The sequence below is a fragment of the Anopheles ziemanni genome, chromosome 3 (genome assembly GCF_943734765.1).
Source record: "Anopheles ziemanni chromosome 3, idAnoZiCoDA_A2_x.2, whole genome shotgun sequence".
In the NCBI taxonomy this organism is placed as follows: domain Eukaryota; kingdom Metazoa; phylum Arthropoda; class Insecta; order Diptera; family Culicidae; genus Anopheles; species Anopheles ziemanni.
This window is the reverse complement of record NC_080706.1, coordinates 19,289,374-19,311,398: the sequence shown is the minus strand read 5'-3', so window position 1 is coordinate 19,311,398 and position 22,025 is coordinate 19,289,374. Positions and strand designations below refer to the sequence as shown.

The 22,025-nt window shown below is 47.9% G+C and overlaps 1 protein-coding gene across 1 annotated transcript in view; it reads right to left on the bottom strand.

Annotated features, from left to right (window-relative positions):
* Positions 1-22,025, bottom strand: part of LOC131284293 (protein winged eye) — a 62,941-nt gene that overhangs the window by 18,923 nt on the left and 21,993 nt on the right. The window contains exons 2-6 of the mRNA XM_058313146.1: positions 12,109-12,239; positions 11,017-11,142; positions 8,790-9,773; positions 4,739-5,336; positions 4,036-4,194 (exon numbers count right to left, since the gene is read on the bottom strand). Coding sequence (XP_058169129.1) covers positions 4,036-4,194; positions 4,739-5,336; positions 8,790-9,773; positions 11,017-11,142; positions 12,109-12,239 — 1,998 coding nt within the window. The remainder of the gene's footprint in view (positions 1-4,035; positions 4,195-4,738; positions 5,337-8,789; positions 9,774-11,016; positions 11,143-12,108; positions 12,240-22,025) is intronic.

Genomic DNA, 22,025 nt, shown 5'->3' with positions numbered 1-22,025 from the left:
AAATTATGGAATAAAATCTCAACACAATAATCTATCGAGCCAAAAGCTAGATAGGAACGGCTGCACAGGACACGATTGTTTCCAATTAAATGTTGATTAAAAGTTACCTCGAATGTAAGAGCTAACACCTGGAATGCAATAGGAGTTCCAGAGTCGTGATTTTTATCCAAAAGATGTGTCCTCGGAACCTACAATTTACTGATCAAACAGTACCGGCACCTGAAGCACGAACAGATTACACCGGACATTTGGCCACTTCTTCAGGAACGTGCCGGGAAAGTTATGAACAACTTCTTCCCCGCCCCGGGGGATGGGTGGAAACCGATTTAAAATGGTGAATCTTTTAATTGGAAAAACCATTGGTAACAATATTTGAGTTTCGTCCATGCTTGGCTCCGTTACTTCGATGTGAATCCTTTCTTTCACTGACAGTGAGCCATAGGTTTTCCACCGGAGGGCCAGAGAGCCTTACGTCGAGTGCTCACCCTGCTTTCCCCCAGACCGTACCATCCCGGACAAAGGACGCGAAAGTTTGGTCGGAAAACGTGCCCCGGGACCCATATGAAATGGGACTGGACACAACAATGGTGGCAGCAGTTTGAAGCCGAAACGGGGCAGATTGTAGCAATATTGTTTCGGACTCGATCATCATGAAAAAGACAACCCGGTTAGACGTTTCCTCGGCGAAATGGGAACATTTTTATTAGACCCCGGCCCTCCTCTCCACCTCACTGGGGGGTCGGTCGTCGCGTCCCTCGCTCCCCCGGTCGGTGAGGATTTCCAGGGTAACGAAGCGCACCAGGCACACCGACGACAATCCAATAAAGGATTAATTTGCCATGCTTCGTAAATTGTGAATGCTGCCCGTTCACTAGCTCCACTCGATGAAACTTCGTGGGGGAGAGATGGAAATTAGAGCCAGACGGGTTCGAGAGTGTTGTAAAACTTTTTGCTGCCATTTGACGACTTGGGTTTTTGGGGGGGGTGAGGGGGATGCGCGCTAAATAAGTTGTCATCCGATGGGTGGATTAAACATTACACCATTTGGCTAGCCAACGTTACGCTGGCGTACGTTCGGTATTTTTCCTCTTTCTGTTTCTGTGAATCTATGTAAAAATTGGATTTATTGGTTTTAGAGCCGTAATGATAAATTGATTTCAAATTCTTTTGTCGCCTTTCTATGCTATCCTGGTGTTCTGAGAATGAATCGAGTAAAATCAAAATTGTTATAAAACATCGTTTGTTATGCCATAAACGGTCGAAAAAGACACATTTGGGGAAGCGAAGCGTAATAATTAACAACTTGCCTATTGAATTCCCGAACCGAACGAGAGTATGACAGTAACAAGCGTTACCACAATGTCGAAAATCTCCTTCACTCGGACACCCAAAATAAACAGCGCACAAATCGGTGTGACATTTATGACGGGGATAATTGCATCGGATTGAATCTTCCGTTCGATTCCTTTCCCCCTTTCCTCGTTAAAATGAAATTCGAAGGCCACACATCTGTCCAACCATTCCGAGAGTGCCGGTGGCAATTGACAGACGCGTACATCAAAGGATTCGATACGGTTCGAACCACCATCATGAAAAGTGCACGCCAGCATTCAATTCGGTTCGCACTTGTCAAGGGGAAACTTGTAACCATCTCGTCGTGGAGAGGGAAAGTGAAAATAAAATGAACACGAACCTTCTAAGCATGGTCGGCGGAACCGGTGGCCGTATTTAGGAGCCATAGCCTTGGTAGGCTTCCTGCCCTCCTTTGTAATGGCAGAAAATTAATGAAATCTCGTCAGAGTGACAGCTTTCTGTCAGTCAATAAGCGTATTTTGTGCTTCAAATTTTTGTCCTCTCTCCTTGACCGAGGGTAAGCGTGGTATATGAGCGAGGAAGGAAGGCAATCTTATCGGCACCCATCGGCGGCTGGAACGGGAAGATTATTATCTGTGGTTACGGTGGGGTGGACACACACACACACACACACACCCCCGAGGGAACCGAATGTTGAGGGAGGAAAATTGCTTCGTTAGTCTTGTTTTGTGCCACGTCTGCCAATATTTACCAAAGTGCAGTGTGCTACATCGGTGTAAGGATTCCCGGCATTGTTGCCATTCGGTTTTGGAAGTGGAAGTTTTTCGCCATGCCAATTAGAAGTTTTCTCCTTGTGGACAAACAAAACTGTTGAACGGGATTTATTTGTCACCCTTGGTGCGCGCTAAAACCACCATAAAGCCCAGTTCCAGTTGACGGGACGCGATGCGTGGTGAAAATTGGAAAATTATACTGCGTTACTATGCGTTGGGAAGTTTATCAGGGCTTCACGGAATAGAATTGTCGACATTGTGGCATGTTTGCGTCTACAATTTCAATAGATTGTTGTAATAATAATTCCGTATTCTAAAGTTGTCATGGAAATGCTATTCCGTCGTGAATTTCTAAAGGACCAATTTTTCCCTTCGAATGCCATCATGTTTTACGTTTTCGGTGCATAATTGTTCAATCAAACCGAAGCGAAATGAGATTCCCGCGCACTGGTGTTAAAAGGCACACACATTCTCCTCATAATTAAATAATGATACCGGCATGTTCAGGCGTAAAAAATGAAACCGACCGGATGAAATGGTGTCATAGAATTTTAGCACCACGAATACACGACGTATATTTCTTTTAGACCCTTTTGGTGTCAGAAAATACTACCGAACACCATCACAAAGACGACCATCACCGCCGTCGTCGTCGTTGACCATCATCGAGGGACCCTCCCGCATGCAAGCGCGGATCTTTCGATGATGTAATTAATTGCCGCCTTCAGATTAACTGCTGTGTTAAATATATGTTAATGCCATGTAGATTGGCAGGCCGGAAAGGCGAACAGAATTCTTCGAACAAGTGTGCCAATGAGGCGGGAGACTTTCGACGAAGAAAGAAATAAATTCCCGCCCGAGCGAATCGAATCAACCGGTCCTGCCGAAAATGGCGTCCGCTGCAATGGGGGTATATTTTTCTATCCCTCACCCAACGTTGTAAATGCAGCATGCGTTTCGTGCCTCCAAGGGGGTACTACATTAGGAATAATTGTGAGTGAGTCAGCGGCGAACGCCATCTCGACGGGGTTTTCTTAATTCTTTTTCTTCCAGCGAACCTATAAAACCCATTTAAGATACGGAGAAAACGTTTCACCGATCATCGGTTTTACAGCGCATACGACGGTGCAGTGTGTCAAATGCATATTCATATGGCTTCTTCGCGAAACGCATTGCACACACCACTCCACTCCATGGTGATGGACAGCCTCGGGATCCTAATTGCAACTTTATTGCCCAAGCGTTGCGTTGCATTTTTATGACGATGAACAAAACCATTGCACCGTGACGATCGGTAAAGTAAGAGATGCGAACCTCGGATCGCAAATCCTTCGGCACACGGTAAGAATAATTCAATTAAACAGTCGATCAACGTCGTAAAAATACCTCCGCGGCTCAGTTTTCGAATTAATTTGTCGAAATACTCTTAAAGTGTAACCGCGCCTCAAAGAGGTGGAAATCCCTATCGGAAGATTAATCATGCGATTGGAATGGCAAAACCGGCGGGGGCGTTAAATGGTTGTAATGTAACCCACAGGCTCGTTTCAAGGTGTACCATCATTGTGGAACCATTCTACTAGTGCTAATATTAATGCCATAAATTAGCAAAACGCTTCGAAAGGCACATTGCAATTGGCGATCGCAACACGATAAGCTTGTTTGGTTTTTCACCCGTTTGTGAGTCGACCGTTCAGTTTGCAAACGATCGCTCCGTGATTGGCTCCCCGGCCGAAGCAGCGATCCGATCCGATGGGCGGAGCAACGATTCCCCAACGCCCCAGTAAGTTAGAGGGGGAGCGGTAAAAAAATGGAGAGAATGAGAAGGGGAGAACCCCCGTCTTTCTAAGCCTCCCTTAATTTTGTGTGAACCGGTTACAAAATAAATTACCAAGTAACGATCGCGGGGAAGAGTAGGGATACTGGAAACCAGCGATGGGAGGGTACTTACCAGGATACTGCCAGAGGGCGGGTGGCGTGCGGACGGCATTCTGCACGGCCGCGTTGGTCACGCCCATCGTGACCGCGTCGGACGAAAGCGGAATCATGGTGCCGGAGTTGGTGCCGGTGAAAAACATGTTCTGGCTTCCTAAGCCCGGCGTTGCGCAGCCTACTTGAACACACACACACACACACACAGTGGTGTAGATGATGATCGCGTGACGTTTGGCGGCGTGGTGTTGGTGCGCGTTTTTTTTTTTTTTGTATCATGTTGGTTGAAATGCATTTTACATTGATCGATGATGTTTTGTGGGCCGTCGGAACGTCGAAACGCGCCGGAGGGAAAACGGGCAAGCCGCGCGTGTGGATAAGGCGTTCGGGTTTGATGAATCGTTTGCCGTGCGCGGTGCATATGAATGAGCGTGAATGTAGCGTCATTATCATCGCGATTGCCATCATCATTATCATCAGCATCAGCATCATCATCAGCAGAGATCATCGTCACACGTGGCGCGTGGAGGAAAACAGAAGCGACGAGCGGCGAAATGTAACGAAAGAGAGAAAACAGAAACAGAAAAACACAATGAGTGGCCGTGTTTTATGTTGCGTCGTGGAAAATGTGTGTGTGTGGAAATTCGATGCGATTAACGTGCAACTTTTGATCTCCAACCTACGTAAAGTAAACTCTCTTAGGATTCGGGGAAAAATCCTACCTAGATCCGCTGGTGTGCTGCTGGTGCCGTTGATCGAGCCACCGTTGGCGGCGGCAACAGCGGCGGCCGCTGCCGCCAGCCCGATGCCGAACCGGTTCAGCTCTTTGGTTTGGTGCAGCTGCGGGGAGGCCGCGCCGGCGGAGCTCTCCTGAAGGCGCTGGCGGGCGACGGCAATGCCGACCGGAATGCTGGCGGCCGACGTCGCGCCGACGGACGGATGCTGGTGGCTGGTGGTGGCGGAGTTGTTGGCGGCCGACGCTAACCCGAGGTGATGGTCCATCGTGGCGGCACTGAGCGGCGGTGGCGGGGGTGGTGGCACCGGGTGAGACCCGCCGGTGCCGGGATTCGAACCGCCTCCTGCGCCGCTGCCTCCGACGGCGACGCTGCTGAGGATGCCGCCGCCGGTGGTCAGTATGCTGGTCCGGGCGGAGCTGGACGCCACGAAGTGGCCACTACTACTGCCGGTGCTACTGCCGGCCGACTTCGGGGAGGACGCTTCGAGCTTTATGATGGCATTCAGAGCGGTCGTCGCGTTTGTGGTGGCCTCGAAGCTGTTCGATGTCGTCACCTCGGACACTTGGCAAGGTTCACGTTTGATCTGTTGTTTGTCGACGATAAATAGGAAGATAGGAAAGAGAAAAACACCTATGAATAATTGTACAGAAAATCAACCGAAAACATTTTGCTAAGTTGCTTCATTTCAATTTGATCATTTATGCTCGGTTTTGGGGGCGCAAAACAGACTTTCTTCTGCTGGCAAGCCTTTGCCCGGGAATGGTGCAAGTGAACGGAGGGGATTCGGTTTTATGGTCGATGTTTAAAAATTAAACCCTCTCAAGAGGACGAGGGGATTACACTACGCTCTTGCGCTATGGTACCCGAGGATAAAATAACAAAAATAACATAAAATTCTACTGGTCAGTGTGCGCACGTACCCCCGCATTCCGGTTAGAGAAAGGGATAACCATAAAACCAAAAAACAAAGGGTAACCCATAAACCCTTAAATTCAAGCGTGAAAGCCGGAATGACCGTCTTAGCCGACCCCAAAAGCCGCCCAGGCCGTTGGGTGAACAAAACACGCCTTCTACAGTTCGCGGCGACCCCGCCGCACGCGGATGGCATTCGAAGACGCAACGGGGTTTTTTTTAACGTCGCTGCGCGCCAGAGTCAAAGTGAGTGTGCTTATAAATAATTAATCAAAATCACCGTTAGCGGACGGCGGCGCTGCGGACGTGCAAGATTTAAGAAAATCCAACGCGACGATCGTCGAAAGGCAGGGACTTGGACGTTGGAAGGGCCGAGGATGTACGTAACCCAGTTGACAAGCGGGTGGTTCTTGGTCTTGCAGACTTAAAAAAATAAAGCACCGAGTCGAGGGGCACCTTTACAGCACTTTTCACCATATCATTCCAAATTCAAATTCAATATCTAACTCTTTTCAATTCGTAGGTAAGCATCTACCGAATGTAAATTACATCGATGGTAGTTTTCAAGTTCGATTAACCGAGAAAACTAGCTGGAAGTCATCTTGAACTGCTCCTAGTTAGTTGTTCGGGACGATACCATTTTCTATTCACCTTGTTACCTTGTCAGGAACGTCTCTTTATTCGGGACTTGTTACCCAAACATGGTGTTTGTTAGTTGCTTACCAAAATCTTGGAATTATACACTGGATAATGCTGTAAATTGTGACCTTAACAATACTCTTTCTGAACCCATTAGGATTGGATGCACTTTTGGAAAGGCCAAACCATCAACTCGATTTTATTTCGCTAAAATAAGGCCACCTCCGTATGGTTCTCGTATTTTAACGTTTTGCAGATTTTAAGACTCTTTCCATCTTGGGCGTAAATTGTAGAGAGCGCGGACAAAGGAATGAGTGGAGGTGGATAAACACTCTAGTGTCCGCAAGCCAGCATGAAACACGAAACGGCATTACAATGCACTCACCCTGAGAACCAGGTGCACTGCAATACAGGTTGCATTAAATCTCTACGCTATAAAGTGCATTATCATCATCACTCCATCATGGGTGGGTAGAGTAATGTTTTTTTTAGAGCTTGTGGGACTTTCGTAAGGCTTTTTTCTGTTGTTGTTGCTGCAACTAGTGGATACAAATTCAACTCACAAAGTTTACAAAAGAGAAGAAGTAAAACAAAAACGATTCAGAAGAGAGCGGAGGAGAACCGAAACCGGGAAAAATTTCAAACATAGCCAAAAAACAAACACATCAAAGAACGTAACTGCAAAATGCCACCCGTCAGCCTTGCATCAGATGCAATTGGCTCGGCTCGGTTTGCAGGAAGCAGTGACCGCGCGGAACGAATGGCCGAAGCTGTTGTTAATAATTTCCCGAGACGCCTTAAAAATGACCAGTAGCAGCAACAAAACTGTGCGACACAGAAGCACGAGACGGAGGAGGGAGTAAAAAAGAGCACTCTGGTTATTAAAAAAGGAAAGAAAAAAATGCGAAGGAAAACTTTGAAAATCTGCACCACCTTTTCCACCGTCCCCGGCGTTCCCCAGCAAACGTCACCAACCTTTCGGTGAACTATTCGCGGAACGTAATTAAAAAATTAACAGCCCGCCACGGTCCACGAAGCGGACGTATGAATAACGGGGCGGAATATAAAATGCGGCACAAGAAATATGAAACTGCGCGCGGGGTGGAAAGAAGAAAACGCTGTGCAAAATGCAACCAAAACGGCCGGATTGCAAAAGTGCATTCGCTTGAGATGCCCTTTTCAATGGGAATGGGGGTTCGAGAAGCGGGAGCGGAAGCGAGGGTCAGTTTACGGGGCAGAATGTGGGAATGTTTCCTTGAGGACGCAGCACAGCACACACAACGGGATGTAACGATTCGATGGTAGAATTCGTTTGCGATTCACCGGAACGGTTATCCCCCCCTCCTCCGGGTTGGCTTCCGTGGTGTCCGTGTTTTAAGCGAACGATCTTACACCACACCACCAAACCTCTACTGACTTCCCTCTCCCTTCCCAGTGGCATTATGTTTTTGTGTGACACAATTCCTACACGCTGCCCCGAGCGGTTGGCGGAAGGAGGTGCATCTCCTGGCCAGAGAGGATGCAACAACTGGTTTTAGGAGACAACAACAAACAATGACATGCATGTTTCTGTTGCTGTGGCTTTGGAATTACGTTAGCCTTTTTTCTTAACACGATTTCCACATTGTGAATTTATAATTGTGCGACCAGCGCAAACAACAAAATGCATTTTCACGGGTGCAACAACAACAACAACAGCAGTAGGGGGCTCTCGTTCCGCGGGCAGACCTCAGGATAGAGAAATGAAAACACAAACAGGCTAAAAAAAAATGGTTCCACTAAAGATCGCCAACTTTGGATGCCTTCGCGGGGAGCGCTGAGAATGGAAATGCTGCCAGCCGTGAAGAAGGGGAGGAAGAGGAGGAAGAGGAGGGGGCTGGCTAGGCTGGACAAAGGGCCAAACAGGAATGAGTTTGCCCTGTTTCACTGCACTTTGATCGATTTTCCCTTCTGTTATTTACTGCCCAACAACGAACTGAACTGAAAAACTGAAGAATGTTTTGTTTAAGAGAGCGAGGGAGATAAGAAGAAGAAAAAGAACCCAATGACAAACATTAATTAGAGCCATCAGGCGGAATTCTATACGGGCTTATTTGCATTAGGTTTTGTGGTTAGTCGGAGGTGAAAAAAAAACAAAGAATCAACCACCCGTTGTCAACTTCTACATCCCCAAAGCTCATTATGCTTCCGCTGGTTCCGTTCCCTTGCGGACAACTTTTCACGCGTTGAAGTTTTCAGCATTCCAGCAGCTCTTAAAAGGATCTCACGCGAACCGAACGGGTCAAGCTAATAAGCGGGCCATTGTTTATAAGCCTTCTGACATAACAAAACCCTCGTGACAGCAAAAAACTGTGATTCCACGAGGAATGAGATCTGGTTTGGAATTGCTTGTTTTATACAGCACTCATTAGTTTGCAAAATGGCGCAGGACAGCCGGGAAGGACTGAGAGACCAGAGGATCGAATCGTCGGCTTCAGTAACTTACGTGAACAACGGCCTTGGTGTCCGTGTCACGGCTGGTGGCGGATGGTGGTTCGTCCGTGCGATCGAACTTTAGCAATCGGCGCTTCTTCGTCGGAAGTCGCTGTTCAGCCGGTGGCGCCGCTCGGACGTCCGGTGACTTTGGCCTTTGGCTCGAGCTTTCGGGAGGAGCGGCTTCACCGCCCGCTTCCGCCTTGGCTTTGACGAGCGCCGAGTGGAGGGCCGCCCAGCGCCGCCGTGGTCTATGATTGACGGCCTCGCTAGAGGGCGCTGTCGCGTTGTCGCGTGCCGCAACGGTCGTACTTGTCGCCGGCGATGTGCCGTACTTCTCCCCGGTCCGGTGATGCCTCGACGGTTCCTCTGCAGTGCGGAACTCGGGCGCGGTGGCCGCTTCGAGCTGGCGAGGGAAGTGACCCGGCGGGGTTGGCTGCCGTGGAGCGTGTGACGTTTGGTGCAGTAGCGATTGGTGGCTGATGACGTGCGGGGAGGACGTCGTCTGCTCCTCGAGCCGTGTCGTTTCCAGGAGCAGCGAGTGAAGCTTACGCTTCAGCCGACCGTACGCCGACGGGGAGGAGGGTGTCGTGGGCGATGCCGGACGCGGCCGTGCACCCGGTTCTTCCTCAGCGCCCCGCCGTTCTAACGGGGATGATGATTTATTGGAGGAGGAGCTTGCCTTAACGTCATCGGCCAGCCGTTGGAGGCTGCGATTTTGGACGTCTCTTTTGGCGTACGCTTCGTCGTACAGACGATCGTCGTAGCCGTCCTCGGGTGTGTTGTAGCTGTCGTAGCCCGGAAAACGGTACGCGTCGCGATTGCCGTTCTCGTCCGCTCCGTTCTTATTCACCTTCGGACCTTTGGCGTACCGGTGGTGCTTCTTGTAGCTCGGGATCGGAACCTGACCGCCGGAACTAACGCTCTCGGGAGAGTTGAGTGCGAAGCTGCCAACGGAGGCTGCCGCCGTCGCTGGCACCAGTGCGTTCGATGGTACCTGAATCGGAAACAAGTACGTGTACAAATGACATCGAGTTGCGAGGGGTTTGGCTTTCACTTTCACTCCGCGGGGTTTTTGTCTCTCGCGTTGGTGGCGAAGCAACATTGGAAAACGAAAATCAAACTCACACCGAGCAGAGCGAGGGCAAAACGGATGGGCTCATCGGAAAAAAAGCCAGAATGCATCACAAATAGTCGAAAACATCGGCACGGATAAAACAATAATATGAGTATGTGTGAATAAAAAAACGGAACCAAACAAATGCACAAACATAGCACAAAGGATGAAAAAGAGCATTAGGGACAGACAGACAGAGGGCGTCGAAACGAAGGAAGGAGAAGTTTTGCGTTTGATCGAACATCCGATACAGATAATATGGGGGATTGATAGTAAATGCATTCATTGACGATCACTTTACTGAAAGTTCAAAGCAAAATGAAACTTCACCAGTGATGATGTACCGGTAGGTTTTTTTCCCGAGCTAGTTCACTACATCGCACCAGCTTTGTCACTTCGACAACACTCTGCAGTTCTCGGTGTCCAAAATTACACTATTTTTAAGTCCGGTTTGTCGCTCCTCTCCTTCTTCTATGCCAATGTCCGATTGGAAAATTGGATTTGGTCCCCGAGAATGCTTTCCCCTGACCATAAACAGATATACCAGGCCAATGCGTTCGTTGTTCGTTCGTTTCGACATGGAAGGTTTTTTTTTATCGACAAGTGAAACACAACTTATCATGAATGTCGGTGCAACTACGGCACCGATGAGAATGAGAATGAGAATATGCATGCGGAGCACGAGATAAAAATGCTGACCTTTCCCGTTTCCTCCAGAGATGATGTGCGATGGGTTTGCCTTTACAAATACACCCGTCAAAGCCATTCATAAGAGCTGCACTGCACTGCACATAAAACCCCGTCGTTTTGTGGAAAACTTTCACCAAATGTTGCGTTAAGTTTGTTTTTTCGAACGGCTTTGGCGGAACACTCAAACTTCCACACATGATATCTAGAGAAAACTATGCACCCCCGGTCGGTAGAGGGTTTTGGGGTTGCATCGTCGTCCAGATACGCCCGGATAACTTATCTAATGCTAGGCAACCCCGCGCTGTTAGGGCCGATACTATCATGCGTTCTAACACTACCGATAAGCGCGGAGCAAACAAAAACGGGGGCCAAAAGGAAAGCAACTGGGAAAGCCGAGAGAACGGTGGTTTTTGCGGCCTGGTGTGGTACTCACTTGTATCTGCAACGGTTCTATGGTGCCATGCTCCCACCGTCCGATGCAGGTTTCGGTTTTCTTCGCGACCGCTGTGGTGCCATTGATGAAATCGGTCTGCGATTGTACAAAGATGCTGCTGTTGGCCTGTGGTGAAGTAAGACGAAAGTGTGTGAGAATAATCATTTCAAACAATTTCCCTACAACACACTACCTAGATAAACGAGCCTAGCAAATGTGGTTTGATAATACTCTATGTAAGGTCCCACAACGAACGAAGATAAACGCGTCTCGGGCGCAGAACGCTAATGTTCTACAGAGGACTCGAAGCCGTATTTAATGACGGAAGCAAGAAAAAAAAACATGCCTCACAACAACTCCAAACAAAAAGTCAAATAGGCCGTAACAAACATGGCACTTTCTTCGCATTCGGGGAAAAGAATGTTTCCACAGCTCATCAATAATCTTCACGATGCGAACCCACCCCGTGTGGGCCTTTGGTACTCAGTCTTCCACGGGCGGAAGCAAGCGATGTGTGTGTGTGTATACGTTCCGCTTCGACACCACGTCGAGAGTCTGTCTAAACGTGATCGAAGTCTCCGGGCCGGGGCCGAGCTCTTTGATTAATGACACTTTTCCTTTCCTCCTTAGTAGGAGGTAGTTAGAGTTCCGTACGGGTACCGGTGGGGAGGGAGGGAAGAGTCAGTGGCACGTTCGGTGAGTGACAAGAGCAGGAAAAAGAAGTAAAACTTTTGTAAAGAAATACACACACACGCATACGATAAGAAAAAAAAACAACGAAAACCAGCGTGGGGTTTTTCGTGCCATCATCGATCTTCGGTATGACTCGCTTGGGCAAGTACGGGAACTTGAACACGATCCGCTGCCAAAATGGCTGAACTTAGGCGACCCTGATTGACGCGCGAAACTCTGCGGGATATCAAAGGTGTAGATTGTGCCTGAAGATTTATCAAAGTGTTCCGTAAACAACGGAATCAAATCGATAAACTAAACTACCGGTACACAAACCAGATTAAGGGACTACTACTTCCAGAGTTGAACGAATCAATGACCCATTCACATTTCTTAGGGAAATTGTTCAAACATACTTACTTGACTGAATGAGAGACCAGCTCCGGAACTGTGGAAGTTCTTGGCGACCAATTCCAGTGGGGAACAGGGAAGAAACGGAGAGCTTGCTGGTGGCGTGTTATACCCTCCGGTCGCGAATAACGATTCCGTTACTGTGAATTAGAAAGGAGAGAAGACAATTAAAGTTTAGTTTGCTACAGAACTAAGGATTTTGTACTTTTAGGAACGGGAACTAAATCTCCAAACTAAATTCTACAATTCCGCAATGGTCATACTGGCAACGATTCTTTTCATCAGCGTAGCAACCGATGGTTACCACAGACTTCAGCCTACCGAGGATGCTGCGAAATCGTGAATGGAATCGAAGTGAAAAGAAGTGATTCCGACGTAAAAGAAGAAACACTTGAGAACGCGCGTTCCACTGGAGTGGGCAAAAAATAAATGAACAAAACGTTCCAAAAAGGTAGGCCAAAACAAAAAAAACAAGGAATGGAAGAAACATAACAAGTCTACAGACCCCGAAAACGAGGCGTGTGGAATGAGATGGAGATAAGATGAACCTCGTTCAGGAACCTCAAGTTTTAAGGCTTTGAATGTGAGGCTTAAGAAACAGATATGTGGTAGACACCTTTGCATACCTTTGTAGTGGTTAGAGGTGAAGGAGTTTTTTTTTCATTTTCATTTTAAGTACTCAAACATGTTGTTGAAAGTTGTACTGGGGCTTCGAGAATGTTAACAATTCATCTTTTGTTTTACCTTACTTTTACTAGAGGACTGAATAGGACTATGTTCTTGTGGCTCACACTGCCCTTGGACCTTTCGTACATCAAGAAATGGCTCACTTGAAAGCAAGATTTAAAAAACAACAACAACCCAAATACACACGAAATGCACAATAAGACAAAAATCAGCTATAAATAAAGTGCACCAGTTTATCGTGGGTCGTGTTACTTCCTCGCCCCGGGGTCGGGCCCGAGGCACGTGATGATAAAAGTACTACAAGCGGGCCGTAAATAAGCTGCTAAACGGTTACAAGCCGATCCTTCCCCCCTCGGGACGACTCGCTAAGTCTGCGGGCGAGGGTGGTAGTCGTTGTTCATGCAACACCGACTAACTAGTGCAGACACTAGGTGTGTGCCGTGTTGTTCCCCCGAGCCGATGTGGACTCTGATAATTTATAACGAGCTGCAAATAGTTATAGCGCCCCAGAACACGGTCCCGGGAACTTGGCAGCTGGAACATTCGGGCAGCATTCGGGAGGTGATTGCTGGCCACCTCCTCAAGGTGGCGGAGGGGAGGTCGAATCCAATGAATTTGCGACTGCCCGCGTATTGAACCGGCGGTGGGTGATTTACGACCCCGTGGGCTTCGAGAGTTCCTACACCAGGCGTTCGTTTGTATCGGGCTTTTTTTGGGGGAAGAGGTTATACCAGAGGGTTCAGAGCGTGTGCCATTTTGGGGTAAATTCGGTAAATAACTTCTGCATCCGCTACTTTCCAGCTCCCTTGGTGTGGGACGACGGAGGACGACGACCTGAGGTGCGAAAGAAATTTGCTCGCTTTGGGGAATGTTTTTGGTCACATTTTCGATTAGCATTCTACTATGGCTCTTGCAGCTGGTGGCTGGAACTTTGGACCACCTTTTGTCCCAGGGTGGGACCGTGGTCGACGGTGGTGCAGAAGGAGTGGAGGTTGTACACAAATGTCACAAAGTTTTCCCAGAGGCTTATCCCGGTCTGGTCACTGACGTCTGTGTAGAGTGAGATCACACCACCGGTGGCACGACACCGGTCAAACCGGGAAAGTTTTGCCACTCGGGTGGTTTCCCGAGCGGGCTTTTCGATCCGGGCGCACACAAAAACACACACACACATATTCGCCACTTTCATTAGTCTTTGCGGAGGCTGGGCTAAAAGTAAACTAATAAATCCCCGGTTGCGTTTGACAGGAGAAACCAGGGCCACCAAGTAGTTCTACCGGTTGTTCTTGTGTGCTGCGGGCGGGTTTTATTTTTCCGTTTCTCGCACGTGTTTTTTTCTGTTTTTCGATTCGTTTGTTTGCGCAACAAACCGGAACCAAGAAAATCTCATTTGCGATCGCAAGTTTTGCAACAGACCTGGCGGCCTCTGACTGCTGGACAAGAATGCAGCAATGTACATTCCGAGCGGTGTGCGTTCTGAAGAGTGTGGGAGTTGCGCTCAATCGGTTGTCAGGGCAGAAAAGGGGGGCCATAAATCTGATTTGCCACTCGATCGTTTGTTACATTTCTACCGCTTCGAGAATTGCCAGGAAGAGTTGATTGTAAGCGGGGATCTAGCAATTCAAGTTCTCTAGAGCAGGAGTTGCAATGTATGAAGAACAGACGTCACAGAAATGTTAAAAGACATTGGGATGGAGATTTAAGACTTCAATTCGATACTATGAACATGTCTTAAAGTATCAAAAGTATTGAAGAAAAATCAATGGATTTATATACCCATTATGCAACTCCGTCCGCACGTCTCCAAGGAAGCGTTGGTCAAGAAATTGCGTAAAAATATGCAAAAGACCCCTCGGCTTTCCTGCCACGCCAAAAGTGCACCTGCTTCCTGACGTGTCTGGCTTTTCTGTCCATCTGGACTCAACGTTTGGGGGTGGGGTGGGATGAACATTGCTTCCGGCGTCGGGTGTGGGCTTCAGAGTACATGACAGGAAATCCTAAGAATGCCAATCCTACTCCCTGAGCTGCTTTACCATCGGAACACGGGAGAGGGCACGCACCCGGGGACATTGTTACTAAGTCAACGAAGTTGAGCACTAGCGCATGTGACAGGTCGGAAAGGCTTTCAAAGCAAATGCGCCTTGATGCGTCTTCGGTTACGTGCGTCAAGCCGGTTCGGGCTAGTGTCCGTTGTTCCCGTGTCTTGTTTTTGAGCTCCACCACTGTGGACCGATGTTCTTTTGTGTATTCCTTTACCGTCCGCTCTCGGTTGCCCTGTCGGTCAGTTGATGAAACATGGACATGAAATAGAACCCGAGCGCAGAACGCGGGGTGGACACACTTGCCAGACGCTAACCGTTCCGGCCTGACCGGCACGTTGCGCCGTTTTTGGACTTCGGACGGCCTGGAGTGTAATAAAATTGAAAATGATACCGTCATATAGAGGCGCAAGAAAGAAAACGACTGAAGAAACCCCGGGCCTGAGATGATAAAGATGATGGTAGATTGGCCCCCGCTTTCGTCTTAACTGCAGCTAGCAAGCCTGTGGATGCTGCCTGTCCATCTCGATGATGGTTCAAAATTTTACGATCCCTCCCAGACGACAGGGGCTTCTAAGAAATTCTTCTACAAGCAATATATCTCCATTTATCTTAAATCCGGGAGGTTTTTGTTTGTCTTGAGATACCTCCCGCTTGGATGGAGGGGTGGGAGGAGACTGAAACACAACAAGCAAACCCGGTGAGGATGTTCCGGTAGCGCAACCCTCTCGAGCCGGACCAACTCTACGAAGCGGAGGCTAGTTGAGCGAGCAAGAACAATAAAATTCTCAGCCTTTCGATAAAGGAACTATTGCTTCGGTTCGTCGATCATCGCCCAGCGTAGGCTTGTGCTTGAACGCTGGTTCTCCAGCCACCGTGTCTCGGGCAAGACAATTATAACATAAGACGAGCCGTAGACCCTTATCATCGGCGCTGACCAGTGGTCGCTTCTCACTCCTTAGCACGTTCTTCGATCGAACCAAGACGGGAAGAAAACTCCGGCTAGGCCAGTGAAGGAGCTTGTTTATTTTCGTAAATGTCCTCGCTACCGGCGGTGTCTTACAGTAAGTCCCTCCAACATGAACAACCGAACCTAATCGGTGGAGTAGTTCGCCAATATGACATGGCTCTATCGGTGGTCAAAAGTTGGAAGTTTGTTTTTGTCAGTTCGGTCTTGTAGATAATAATTTAAAGCCGGTCCAGAAACGTAAGATTACGTCGCCTGCAGAGAAACACCGGTTTGGGTGGAACTATTTTAAACACACTGTGCGGATGAACTATCTTGAAAATGGGGCCTGCCGAGAGTTTATTCAATTGATTTCTTAACCGACGCTTTGAGAGTTACAAAGAGGAGGGTAAGTTTGAAAGACGTAATATTGGTTTTCTATAAACTAAAGTACCAAGTGAAAATACATAAAACGAGAGACTATGCCGAACGCCATGGGAAGGATTACATGTGTATAAACACACTGAAAATATACGAGATACGAGAATAGAATGGGTGACAAAACATTCAGGAACAATCGACAAACATGTTCGTACCTTTTTAATTTCGGGCAATGAATTTAATTTCACCGAAATTGACTCTCGCTCCGTTCTCTTTGCGATCCGAACTTTGCCGATGAAACTGTCAATAGACAACGATAATGAGAAAAAAAAACCCCTTAAAGCAAACAGGGTCAGCCATGCGTGTAAGAAAAATACAGATCAAAGGAATCCTATTTGACCTAACGAAAGAAAAAAAAACCGAGAAAATTGAAAAGAAGCCTTAAAAAAACAAGTTGGGCCAACAAAAAAAAAAGGCTTCCCGAAAAAAGGACGCCTTTTGAAGGAAACCGGACTGTTTAAAGATTGAAGGGTGCCGATAAGAGGATAAAAGATTGCTCCCGGGAAGATAGATGCCAGGTTGATAGATTCTATTGCCTGCTCCCCCGACACCACGCCCCTCGCCCTTATGTTTGCAGCGTCTTTTTTCCCTTTTTCCCTTCTTACCTTTTCCTCCCCCACCCTACCATCATCATCATTGCCATAGAAAAAGGGCATTAAAACTTTGCACGTACTGCCATTTATCGATGAAAGAACCTTTCATCCATCAAGCGGCCGTGGCCGGTTCGGTAAATTAGGAAGAGTTGCGCGGGAATGGTGGGTGATCCCAGCCCATGCGGAGGGCATGAGTTCGTAGCGAAAGTTTCCAAACTCCAAAGCCATAAATTACCATCGATTGCAGCGCGTATCGTGTGCAGGAGTGGTACACGGCTCGCGAGACACTATGGACAATTTTCCGAAGTAAAAAAGAAATAAACGAAAGCCCTGGCATGCTTAAGAACGCGGATATGGTTGGCTCTGACGATGTAATCGAACTAGCTGCGTCGTAATCGAATAGGCTTTCAGAACGTCCTGGGGACCTAGCGAAGCCCTGAGCCGCACTGAAGCGCCTACCGAATCGCTACCGAGGAAAGTCTCCACGTTCCGCTAATGGCTTCCGTAATTACCGTACAACTCAATTTCATCGGGAAATTTATTGGAAAGTCCAGAATTTGTGAGAGCACCCCGATTGCATGTTGCTCGTTTGGCGGCTCCGTGGAAAGTTGTTGGGGAGGGAATTCCTGATGGGAGGAAGCAAAAAAAAAACAGGTAACGGGTTGTTTCCTTCGTGTAGTTCCGGTTTGGCGGTTCTCTGCCGACTGCATGCGACTGTAATTAAGGAGTCTGCACTTTTTCGCACAGACGCGATACACCCATTTACAAAGGCACTGTTGCGTGGTTGCCGGATGGAGAACGGTAATCAACAAAGTTCCAGAAAGTACCCCAATGTTTCTGGTGCTTGTAAAGGATTGTTCTACGGCTACGAAGAATGTTGTGGACATGGACACAACGACAGGATAGTTTTTCCTTCGTTTTATTCGCACTCAGTTCCATTATCTATCATTAAGGCATTGCATCAATTATTCGTACGCGTCAGATCGTCGGGAGCATTTTATGTTCATCGTCCCAAAGATTGTTTTTAACTGCATGATTTCTTTTGTAGCTTACAATACTCAGGATATGGCATTTAACTTGTTGCTGCTTTTTTCGAGATTAGTTTTATGACGCTTTCAGTTGCTGAGCATCCTATAATCTATCTACAAACATTAGAGATGATTACAAGCAGTGTCGGTGAAGGATGGGTTCCTAGAACTTTCAGCAGCCACTCGGTGGATCGACGCTTCGATTTGTTACTGTCGATCGGCTCGATAAGACATGCTGGCACCTTCGCTGCAGCAAAAACCCCCGAGCCGAGCCCTGCGAAATTATATCTAGGTCCAGACGAGGGGGAGGGAGGTTAGGTTTTTGATAGAGTGGTATGTGTTTATGAATAATTCTACAGGAAATTTCGTCCGCGGTACGTCTTCACGTCGTCGGCTTATCGGTTGATTTATTAATCGTAAAATGGAAACTTCTACTCGTAAAACGTTAGAATAACGCACGGCACTGCATGTCAATTAGGGACGGGTTCGGAAGAGGGCCCGCGTTGTCAGATTTTTTTTCGGGTCTTCTTCCTCCTCTTCTGATTCGCATTCCAAGCCCCATAAACACCAAAGCCACCATCACCACAACAGCGTGCGAGAGTGCACGGCCGGTGCACGCCGTTTAGTATCTCAGCTCGCTCGGTTATGTGTTGTGAACGTCGTAATGTTGTGGCTATGGTTGTTTTTTTTTCTTCTGTGTTGCAGTTCGTGAAGCGCGCCTAACCTTCCGGCAAACAGTCGACAACAGTGGATTGGCTTCCCCGGGCAGTAGCTTTTATGGCGAGTCGTGGCCGGGGGGGGCCACACAGACCCTGTGTGTGCGCGACGACTTACGTCAATAAAGTGTGGCCTTTTGACGGATAACATGCGTAAACATAACCCGATGGTGCGTATGGCGCACCATTTCGAGACAACCAACTGTTATGTAGCTGTCGGTGGCGAAAGGGCGTCCGGAAGAAGGGTGGATTACGGGCAACGTTATTTAGGCGATGAAAGGCAACCACAGACTGTGGCCCAGTGAGGATCGCGGTGAAGATAGAGACATTAGACAAGAATTAGCTGGAAAACGTGAGGCTATGCCAATGGCCATATGTTGGCGGGGAGGTACACAACCACCCGTCCGGAGCTAGTGTAAGATATTGGTGGAGAAAGTGTAGCTTTAGAACGCAGATTGTTATCGTTTTGTCCAAATATTTCACGGTTAGTTTACAGCAAATCAAAGCTATAACACGATAAGTTAAATGAAACTCCATTGTCGGAGTAAAACCACCGCCGAAGAAAACAGTAAGATATTGAGATGAAAAATGTGACCTATCCATCCATTAGTACTTCCATCGTCGTTTGTTTTGTCCCAATTGATGGACTCTGGTTGAGTTTTTTCACGTGAAGAAATGTTGCCCAACGTTTGGAGTGGGAACTAATAGGATCATAATGTTCGAATGTAGTCACTTGAGCGATTCAGATTAGCGAAAGGAAAAATTGTTCCCCATTTTCTTCCGTTTCCGGGAAAACAAGCAATATAAAGACGGTGGTCCCACGTTCCATCTTGACAAGCGATATGACCGGCAATATGTAAAAATAATAAAACAACAACGTGCGAAAGAGGGGATGCACAAAAATCTTTCTATAAATCACCCGGACACCCACACACCCCGGATGCCGTTTTCCCCTCCCCAACCCCCGGCCCGATAATCAATGCCCGACATTCAATTTGATTAATGAAGTCATAGCTTAATCCCTCATTAATTTCATTCAGGCTCGAAAAATGTGGACAACGATCGGGGCAAAGGGAAAGCTGATCGAAGATGATGAAGAGATGAGAGCGCGTGAATGATAAACGAATGAACAAAAAAAAAGATATTTTCTCCTCGGCAGAAAAGAAAATAGACGGAAGTAAATGAAAGAAGAAAAAAACACAGGCACGAACAAAAGAGAAAAATCCAAAACGAATGGAGAAAAATCTTCTGGCCCATTCTCGACGGCATTGGTCCGTGGTGGAAAGCGTCGCAGTGGAGGGTGCCGGCCGAGGAAGCAGCGGTAGGTAAAGTGCGAGTGCGAACTCCCATCGAGTACAAAGCTAACTTTTACTTGAAACGTTCGATTCCGGACCGCCTGTCGATGATTTTCCTCCTAAGCTTCCCGAACAAGGCCGAGAGTTCATGCTGAGCCTAGACCAGATAGTTCACTGGGATGGGGAGGGGTATGGGAGCAGGGAATACCCAGCCGACCAGCATGCCGCGGCAGGGATCGATTTGCGAACGATAAAAGTGCTTCCCATCTACCATCAGCCGCCATCATCATTATTCATAATTATTTCCCCCCGCCCCACGACTGGTCCTCCCTTCTTCGGCGAGCGTGTCGGCCGCTTCACTGGATCAGGATATTTTCTTTTTTTTCCAACTCGCTCGCCGACGGGAAAGAACATCCAACAGTTTATCTGCGGCCCAAAGTAGGAGGAAGCAGCAAGGTTTGTAAAGCCCTTGCTCAACACTGAGAGCTGGCGGCTCGATTGAAACGTTCTACGGGTTACACGGAAGCGCCATAACATAATGTGGACCGGGGTTGGAACGCTTCCTGCAGGTTGATTTTTATTTCATTTCCACGCACTCATTACGGAAGCTACCGTGTGTGTGTGTGTGTGTGTGTGTGTGTGTGTGTGTGTGTAAGAGTGTGTGGCGGGTTCGGAATCAAGCCTTCATAAGTAAGCAACGAGCGTACAAATTGTTTGCGAAATCGATTAAATCGTTTCTGCCTGATTGGGAGCTGTTTAACGCTCGTCGACGACTTCGACTCTCGTATGAAACGGACTGCAGTGCGGCTCAATTGCTGGCAGTGCCTGTAATCAACGGTGGAAGGATAGGGCAAGTGTCCTGATCACGAAGGTTGTACACGACGAAAGGGACGGCAAGGAAAGCACCAGCATCAACAGGATTTTCCAATCACTAGAAGCCCAGCCCTTCTTCTCGAATCTCGCACGGGAAACATGGAAAGGGAAAGTGCGTGTGCGAGTGAAAAAGCGGTCGAGATCTCGCGACCAGTCCCGCATAACAATAGCATCAATAATTAGAGACTATATAAATAATTAGCTCAATCCCCCGAGGGGCCTCGACTCTGGCGCAAAAGTCGAGCCGTGCCAAGTGAAGCCTTAAAACCGTGCAGTCGGTCCAGATTGCCAGTTCGGGCCCTCCAGAGTGCTGCAGTACCAGGTGTGAGGTGGCCGAGCGCTAGGAGGCAATTATTATTATTATTTTGCTACATTATCTAAGGTACCGCATCATCGACATTCGCCGCACCGAAGGGCCCGGGACTGAAGCTCGTGCCATCCACCAGCAGTACGGTGGGAGTCTTTGGGGAGCGGTTGGGAGGGAACGGTGCGGCATAATGAAAACCGCAAATACCCATTCTCTCGCTGCAGTGCTGCTGTTGTTGTTGTAAAGGCCGGGAAAGTTCATGTTTTTTGGATGAACGACGCGCGCCCCTCTTTTGGGAGCTGCGCTGCAGTTTATGAATAAGTAAAACGCAAAACACAGGGCGTCCCCAGGATCCTCCATCTCCCACGGGAGCTCGGAGGGGGGGAGTGGAATGCATTCCCATCCACCCTGCTGACCACCCCAAACCCCAAGAAGAAAGGCAGCGACGACTGCAACAACGATGGACGTGCCAGTGGAAATTGGCGTTACCGTTTCTCGTCTTTCTACCGACTTCGGAAGAGTTGAGGGTTCGCCGTCCGAGAAAGTGTCCGCGGCGTAACGAAAGCATAATTCAGGTTCAATTTGCATACAATTAAATAGCTAAACATGTAAACAATGTTTTGATGGATCGGATAAGCGGAGGTGATGAGAAAAGGGTCGGAATTAATCAAATGGACAGGGTTGGCCACTCGTCTATCGGGGGTTGTGTGTTCGGAAAACGGAATTCGGTTTGATGCGATCGGGATGAAGGTGGAAGGAAGATGATATTTGCAAGATTTTTACAGAAAAGATGCATGATGTTCAACAAAATTCAAGATTTAGAAATACTAAGTGTTCAGGTATGAAATACTTGGAACACTGTTCTTCCATCCGTTAGGAGTTGAACCAAGACTAGTAAAATAAGTTAATTACGGTGCTACAACTGATATGTTTTGGCTTCGGCTAAGCTAAACTGGGAACAAAGCGGAAAACAGGAGCATCATCCTTGGCCTTGCTCCCCT